The following is an 8,369-nucleotide window of genomic DNA, read 5'->3' as shown; positions in this document are numbered from 1 at the left end:
TTATGTTTTAACATTTTAAATTCATATAATAAGATAAGCGAATCATGTCATTTATTTCCGATATATTTATCTTTAATGTTTCACATTTAATATTACTTTGTATTATTTTGTAAGTTTAATCACGAAGGTGTAACCTTCGTGATATTTTACTCGTGACCTTCGTTCAAAGTTCATTAAATCCTTGGGGAGATAATGCTTCAGCGGGCGAAGGGCATTAATATTTAACATTTTGTGTTGCCTTGTTCTTAATTCATAGCATTTGAGAACAAGTCCCCAACATATCCTTAGAACATAGAATAATTAGAGAACATAGAATAATAAGACGATCCAAATAAACCAAATATTACATAAATAAAGTTCTTTGGTAACATCCATGCACCGGTGAATATAACACTAGTGGTGAGTCACAAATATTTGGTAGTCCATAGTTCAAATAATGCATAGAAATCAATCACAGTTATAAATATTGTTAGGCCACATGAACCAAATCTGGTAGTAATATTGTGCTGAAACTGAAACAAAGCACACAATTGATACAATAGAGCCACATGTTCAAAATCTTGCCATTGAATCAGTCCATGTATACGCCATATTCTTGTGCTTGTGCTTGAAGATTAGATCACTGTATTTTCCAACAGTAAGACAACAAATTAATTAGTTAAATGAACTTTTTGAAACAGTGAGACAACACATCTATAATCTTAGATGTACTTAACCTTCTGAAGCATGTACAGGCCCTTGATGGAGAGCTTCTTCTGCCTTTTTGATCTTGGACGGAGAGGCGCTACTCGTTCATCTTGACCTACAAAATATGTATAAATATGAAAACAAAATACATTGTTGAATCAATTATTTGCAAATACATTGTTGATTTCCCTTGCTTACCAGGACCACTAGGTTGTGTCCTAGCTGCAAAACATGGACCACAAGGTTCACCATCTTCGTCATCACCACCACCTTTCACAATGATATTGAAGATAATTTGAATCATAAAAAGGACATGACAAATAGTGCATAATTAACTCAAAATTGAACTCACCATCATTAGAGTCACTATCACCTGATTCGTTGTAGGTTGGGCTACCTCCTCCCTCACTACTATCTGATAAGAAATCATCTCCAATATCTTCTTCTACAACATTCCTTTTCCTACCATTTTTCCTACCAGAACCAATCCTAGAATTTAAAAGAACCATCTCTTCTTCATTCAATCCTCCTAACTCCTCTAAAACGAATCCACTTGGTCTGTTAGGGGATTCAGGCTCATCATTTTCATCAAGTGTCGGCACTGATTCACTCCTAGAACTGCACAACCATTCCATAATCGGGTTGCCTTCATCATACATAGAAACATCTATCATGATGCTACATGGATCTATGTTTCTATCTTTAGAGTTTTTCATTTGTTCAAGACTTTCCATATCAGTTTCAAAATGTTGAATGCACAACTTTAAGTTGTAGTGAACATAAACCAGTTTATGCAACTTATCATAACTCAATTGATTCCTCAATTTGGTATGAACCAAAGCGAAGGTACTCCAATTACGTTCACAACCACTAGAGGACATGCATTGAGAAACAATACGACGTGGAAACTCTTGTAATTCTGGATAGTCTCCACCATATTGATCCCACCAATCAGCTAGGAAAATATGAAAAAATAGAACAATCACCACAAATAAAGAGGCAACTCTCAAGGACAAAACAAGAATAAATCTAGACAACAATGACTTACCTGCACTTGCGCGGCCATTAAGTGCTGAATCTTTAGCCTCTTCTCCTCCAAATAACCCAGCTTGCTTTCTGAAGAAAGTATATTGATCAATTGCAGCTGAAGCCTTTGAAGATGAGCTTGAAAGTTTCTTTATGGCCATTGTCATAACATGTTGGAACTTCGGTTTTCTTGCCATTTTGGACAACTTGCAGCTCCACTTGCACTACCCGTTGACTTACCAAAAGGTGGACAACTATCACGTTCCATTGTGGAAAAAGAATCCCTCAATGAATTTCTCATTGCCATATCAATCTGTGCTTGTTCATCAAGAGGAATTATTGCACTTCGATAACCTTGTCTTGTTGCAGAAACCTCCTTTTCAACAAACAGACGAAGCTTCTTACCATGTGCCCTCCTAATTCTCCCATCTGTTACTTTTTGAGACATTAGGTCCTTCACATGATTTGGCACTTTACGGCATGCCTCCACACTCCCAGATATATGACCTAGATGCTCTTTTAATCGAGACACCCCCCGCCTTTTTTGGTGGTCAAACAATAAAAACACTTAAAGCCAGCCCCATGAGGCCCAGGATATGGCTCACCATGGCTCCAAGTCACATCAATTGGTCCATTTAACTTCACTGGTTTCCCTACATTAGCAAACATAACACTATTTTAGTAAATATTTCATTTATGCAAGTCACTAAGTTAGATATATAACAATGAAAACAATTACCATATCGATCCATCACCATCACACCAGCAACACTTGAAGATGTACCGGCATCGACCATAGCCTTTCCTTTCTCTGCCTGAGTAGCAGCACCAGCACGACGCTCGCGAGGATAATCAATCATGCGTACTTCACAGTCGCTGTCGCTGTCCCAGTCCGACACCATGGAGGAGCTTCAAACTAGAGTGAAATCAGCAGTCCACGCTTAGTCGGGACGGGGTGGCACCAGTAAGAGCAAGCAGCACAGTTGAGAAGTCATCGATGCCGGCTCAGCACCAACAGTGGTTCCAAGATTGAAGGAGGAGATGCGACATACCTGAGCGCAGCGTCAGTCTGGACCTGCCGGTGCCGAGGGACGACGGACGAGGACGGCAAGCAGCTGCAGCAGATAAGGCGCGCGCGCACTGGACCTGGCGCCGGATGAGAAGCAGCTGCTCGGCTGCTTGCCGGTGCTGTCTGCTGTGCACTAGTCGTGCGGCTGGCTGCTCGTGCGGCTGGCCGGAGCTGGGCGGCCTGCTTGCTGCTCGTGCGGCTGGTCGGAGCTGGACGGCCTGCTTGCCTGCTCGCGGCTGGGCAGCAGCTGTGGCGGCGGCCGGTCTGGTTGCCTGCTCAAGCGGCTGGGCAACAGCTGTGGCGGCGGCCGGGTGACGCTGAGCAAAAAGTTAGGTTTCAATTTTACACGTGGGTGATGTTTTAGGCCTCCTTTTTACAGCCCAAACAAATAACTTTAGAATTGGGCCAGCAAAATTCAAAAACACTAAAAAATTTGGGCGGTAATAGAAAAAACCGGAGCCCACCGAAAAACACGAATTTCGGTTTTCTTGTTTTTTTTCGCCGAGATTTTTTCCCCTGGTTTGGGCCGGGTTAAGCTCCCTCTGCGCTTCATTAGAAGGCCCAGGGCAGCCTCGCCTCCCAATTGAATCCTGCTGGTACTTTGCCGCGAAACTGTCGCGAATTAATAAATTTTGACCATTAAGCAGATCATCGTTCGAAATTTGAACTCCACCACCAATGGCTGACAACCTTCTCCGGCTCACCGGCGGCGACCCTTTACCCCTGTTCTTGGAGCACATCTCAGCGTTAACCGTTAACCAAGCAATCTGCAAGAGTCAAGGGAGGAGAAACTCTAGGAGGTGGTAAAGGGCCTTGCCAAGGTTTTAAAAGACGACCACCGGGTACTCTAGGAACCATGGCACGACCAGTTGCAGAACCGAAGCAGCAACATGCCTTTTTTTGCAAGGTGAAAACATACTCGGGGCACTCGCTTCAGGAAAAGGTGCACCCAGTTCATTCTGATGTTGCAAATCACTGATCTTAACACAATTCGAACCATCCAGCAGCTCTGTAGGCAGAATCGGGACCTCATCCCTCAACGGCGAGCACAAAAACTGAAGGTGTTCAGGGTCCATCTCATCCCCGGCATCACCATGTGCCCAAAAACGAGAGATTGATCCCTGTGCAGGTAGGCCAAACAGAGGATCTCCAGATTCTCGTACGGCATTTTGAGGTGTTAGCGGATATAGATGTCCAATAAGCATGAGGCTCACGGCACGAAGCCCGCTGTTTGGGTCCGGTCCGAGCCTGGCACGGCCCGGTTCTATGCGGGCCAGGCTCGGACAAGAAACTAGGCACGGTGGGCTAGCCCGGCATGACCCGTTTACCTCTAAGCCCGTTAAGACCGTTTTTTTACACAAAAACATGCTTACCGGCCCGTATAGTCCGTTTTTCGGCCCGCTTTTTTCGTGTTAAACGGATCGGACACGAACAGGAAATTGAGCCCGCGTGCTTAAAAGGTCCAGCCCGATTTTCTAACCGTGCCTGACGGCCGGGCTTCACCCGTTTGGCATCTCTACCGATGGACCTCCTCTGTCCCCACCCACAGAACCATCCTTCGGATCCAAAACATCATCGAGAATAAAGGAGGATTGAAGCTTACCGACACAGCCCAGTGACGATGGATTTCCCCCACCGCGGAGATGCGTAGCCGTCGTCTTGCATGGCTACTTAGTTTACTAGATAAGGAAGCGCCCTATCGGGCGCTGGACACTTCGTACATCAGAGGAGTAAATTAAACTATCGTATATGTTTCCTCTACTGCGGTTCTACCAAACCATCATTACTTATGATATCCAAGATGGTGGTGATTGCAGCCTGTTCTAATAACAGAATCTACCACATGCTCGCGAAAGTAACCAAAGCACACAATCGAAGTTGTTATCTAAATGTTCTGACTATGGCATGTTGTTTAGCGAAAAAATTGCAAATCAGCTGCTTATCCAAAGTAAAAAAAAAGAAACAAAGAGAAAAGGAGATGGGAGAACGAAGATGAGGAAATGGGATACCACTGCATAGGAAATGACTCTGTTTAAGGCTGTATTAAGAGGAAAATGCTCTATTACAACATCACCAAAAATCTCTAAAAGTTTATTCCCTCCTATCATGTTTAGAAAGCTTTGTTTGATTTGCTCTATTCCAATCCTAACTTTCCTGGTCTCAACTGAATGAATTATTTCTTTTCTTTATGTAGTTTTGTGAAGAGGTGATAAAGAAGAGAAAGGCAAGAAGGAGACGCCTTCTAACTTTTGCATCGTTCCAGAGGTAACCTTAGTGATTTCATTTGCTGAATGTTTCTTGCACGTTGTCAGTTGCTCCATTGCTATCTATCAGCTATGGCTTACCAACAATCAGTTCTTGGTCAGAGTATGATTCTATCAGATTCATACACAACACATATCCAACTCACAAGTAAAATTGATTTTCTACTCCCTGTGGTAACTCCACCTCGCAGCACATGCCAAACCTGTGATCAAAACCAAAAGCCCCCAACTAACTTGTAAAACACGTTGTCTCTCTAAAATAAAAAATCGCAAGAATTTCCCCCTACCCGTTTTTGCGCTTCGCGTTTCCTTTGCTGCATTAGTTCTTCCACTTTGAAAACACATACCAAAGGACGCAAGCATGGCCGATACAAGAACACCCAGGAAACGTAGGCAGAATACAGCATAGGAAAACAAACATGTCGCACGGAGGAAGTCCGCACGTGCTAGGTACCGAACAGCATCAGCATCAGGACTGACCGAGAGAACTCCATGAGGAAGCACCGACGGCAGCGAGGAAACCAGACGTGAAAGAAAACGACGTTCAAAAACAAGGTGGGTACGGCCGTACGGGTAAGCCGAGAAATACGAGGAAGGACTGAAGGAGTCACCAAAAGCGAGAGAGTACTAATTTTATGATAGTCGAGAGGAAAAGTATGCCGGCCTCCATGCTCCGGCACTGCTCGGACGTGCGCTCGCTGTAGTGATGTATGTCGCCGTCTTCGACGAGGAAAGGTGTCGGCAACCTAAAAATGCAACGCCCAGATCCGCGCACTCAACGACTGCAGCTGGGGCCGCGACAAGTGTGGGGCCACCAAAGCAGCGATAGGCTGACGCCGGACTTCAAATATGCCCTCGCCGTCACGGAACACCGGTCGCCGCCGGTACCCATGCCGCAGAAGTCGATGTCGCCGTCAGTCCACCTCTGGCCCGCGTGGTACCGTGCTCCACGCGACGCCCCAGATGTGCCACGCAGCGACTGAGTGTGGGGCTGCGTGAAGGATGGGGCCATCACAGCAGCAAGAGGCCGACCCTCGAACGCGCCGTCGCCGGTCATCGTGGGCGCCCATGCCACAGGAGTCACACGTCGTAGCCGTTGGTCATGCCACGACGCGTGGGCCGCATGGTACTAGGCCTGCTGGCACTGCGACACAGCAGCACACGGCGTCTCACAGCGAGCTGGCACACGCGTCACGACGCGATCAGAAGAAAACCCGCCAAACGCGGGCGGGCGTGCGAGCAAACGGCTTCAGGTTTTAATACTTTAGATGGGCGCACGATCTTTGCATCGTCTCAAGTAAACAAATGGAGCTCAAATTCCATCACACAAGGACTTTGCTGTCACCAGTACAGCTGTACAGTCGTGGAGTTTGCATGTCTTATCCAAGTGCTATTTTGTGCGCCGTGGAGTTTGCATGGAAAAGGTGATCTAGAGCACTTATCCAAGTGCTATTTTGCAAGGAATCATGCATGGAGCGATCTCTTCTTCTCTTTGATGTAGCCGTGCACTGCTCCATAAATATGTCCTATATATGTCAATATGTGGCACACAGCAGAAAGAGTGGCCTGTCGGACAATGGAGGTAAGGAGGTGGATCCGCGGATGACACTAGACAGTAGACACGGCGCAGGCGCAGGCGCGCGCAGAGCGCAGGCCTTGGCCGGCCACACCTCTCGATCGCAGAATAAAAACAGGGCGAATACCCCAATGCAAACAGCAAACCGAGTTCCTTCTTCGCTTCCGCCAGCAACGCGGACGCGCAAAGCCTCGCCGCTGACGCCACGTCTCCAATGCTCGCCGGCGTCGGCAGCCGCCGGCGATGCCAACGATCCCGCTGAAGCGCCCGGCGGCGCAGGCCGCCTGCGCCGCCTCCTCGCGTCAATGCGCCCGCCGGGGCCTCTCCCGGTCCAGACCGGCTTCCCGACCTCCCTCGCGGACATCGTCGTCAAGAACCACGGCCGCATCAGGAACACCAGGAAGAGGCGCCGCGCCGCTGCCGCGGAGCCCCAGCAAAGGCGCAAGCTTTCGGTGGCTCGCGACGCGGCGGCACCGGCACCGGCACGCCCATCCAAAGGCGCGGGCTTCAGCGTCCGCCAGGGCTCCTCTTGGTCTTCGCTGGTGGTGATCTGGAGCAAGCAGCTGGTGGCCGCGGCCACGCTGGCGTCGGTGGCGCTGTCCTGTATCGAGTCCGTCCGAAGCAATCGATGGCGCCTGGCTCTGGTCCGCGGCCACCAGCAAGTTGTCGGCCAGTAACAATCTCAAGCTAAAACAGAGCAGGAGATCGCTGCGCGCTACTCGCCAACAAGTTGCGAAACGGCAAGACGCTCCGCGGCACGGATTCCCGGCACGGCGACGACGCACGCGAGCACGAGCACACCCGGAGACGCCCGGGCGATCCAAAGCGTGGAGCCTGCCGTAGTTGCTGCTACCGCCGAGCCCACACCACCGCCGCCAGGTCGCTCCACCGTCGACGCGGATGCGCATTACCGTTTCCCGCGTTGGTGCGTTGGTGCCGACTGCAGATCATCCTCGCTGGCCTCGTCACCGGGAAGATGCCGGCGCTGGCGCTGGCCGTGCTCTGCGTTGCTTTCTCCAGCTCAGTTGGGACTTGGGAGAGTTCCAGTTCCGTCCATTGGTAATGCTAATGCTCCGATTCAGCAAGGCAGGGCAGGTAGGTAGGAGGTAGCACAGCAGAGAGCTCCGTTGCGTCTAGACTTCCAGGTGGAGCAATGAGCATTGTAGACAGTAGAGCACGAATTGTCTCCCCTGAAACGAGAAACCCGACCGAATTTGCTTTATTCGCTCTCCTTTTTTTTCCCCTGTTACATAATTATATAGACACGGTTCATTTCTTTTGTACGTGAATTCATTCCTTCTTGAATCGGAATAAGAAGTGAAATGAGTGACAAGAGAATTTGTTGGTGTGGTGTTTGCTTGTTTGAGTTTTTACTCACTTTTTTGACTATTCGATTTTAAACTTCCAAAATATTTATCTTTACTATATATAAAGCACCTGCTTCAATAGGTTCGACTGTCGTCCCTAAATTTGTTGCTGTGATCAAGAAGATAAGTTTCTCAAATATTAACTTATGTTGCCTTGTTTTTGATACCGAAGTAATCAGAAACAAGTGACCAACAAATAAGACCGCGTGCATGAGTCTGGTGGGGAGAAGCACATGCATGTGTCTGGTGGAGGGATGACCACTACCGGAATAGAGCACTTTACCGAGTGTAGCAAGCACTCGACAAAGCCTCGAAAACTGTCGGGGGAAAACTTTGCCGAGTGTAGCACTTGGCAAAGAAGGCTCGGTGAACTCGTTATC

At 48.2% G+C, this 8,369-nt stretch overlaps 2 protein-coding genes and 1 pseudogene across 3 annotated transcripts; 1 reads left to right on the top strand and 2 right to left on the bottom strand.

Annotated features, from left to right (window-relative positions):
• Nucleotides 1–332: 332 nt before the first annotated feature.
• On the bottom strand, nt 333–3,128 carry LOC103640638 (uncharacterized). Its single transcript, XM_020546547.3, has 7 exons — nt 2,766–3,128; nt 2,453–2,629; nt 1,736–2,366; nt 1,040–1,642; nt 886–957; nt 717–802; nt 333–622 (listed from the first exon to the last, which is right to left on the bottom strand). Exons 3-7 carry the CDS (start codon nt 1,908–1,910, stop codon nt 620–622), a joined length of 939 nt encoding a protein of 312 aa, XP_020402136.1. The 5' UTR covers nt 1,911–2,366; nt 2,453–2,629; nt 2,766–3,128; the 3' UTR covers nt 333–619.
• Nucleotides 3,129–6,339: 3,211 nt separating this feature from the next.
• On the bottom strand, nt 6,340–8,008 carry LOC118476082 (uncharacterized). Its single transcript, XM_035964150.1, has one exon. The coding sequence runs from the start codon at nt 7,528–7,530 to the stop codon at nt 6,925–6,927; it is 606 nt and encodes a 201-aa protein (XP_035820043.1). The 5' UTR covers nt 7,531–8,008; the 3' UTR covers nt 6,340–6,924.
• On the top strand, nt 6,698–7,841 carry LOC111347716 (uncharacterized; annotated as a pseudogene). The gene has a single exon (NR_151696.1). The product of NR_151696.1 is annotated as an uncharacterized protein (transcript).
• Nucleotides 8,009–8,369: the final 361 nt, after the last annotated feature.

This window comes from Zea mays, chromosome 1 (genome assembly GCF_902167145.1).
Source record: "Zea mays cultivar B73 chromosome 1, Zm-B73-REFERENCE-NAM-5.0, whole genome shotgun sequence".
Lineage (NCBI taxonomy): Eukaryota > Viridiplantae > Streptophyta > Magnoliopsida > Poales > Poaceae > Zea > Zea mays.
The sequence above is the reverse complement of the archived record's forward strand: the minus strand, read 5'-3'. Positions and strand labels throughout refer to the sequence as shown.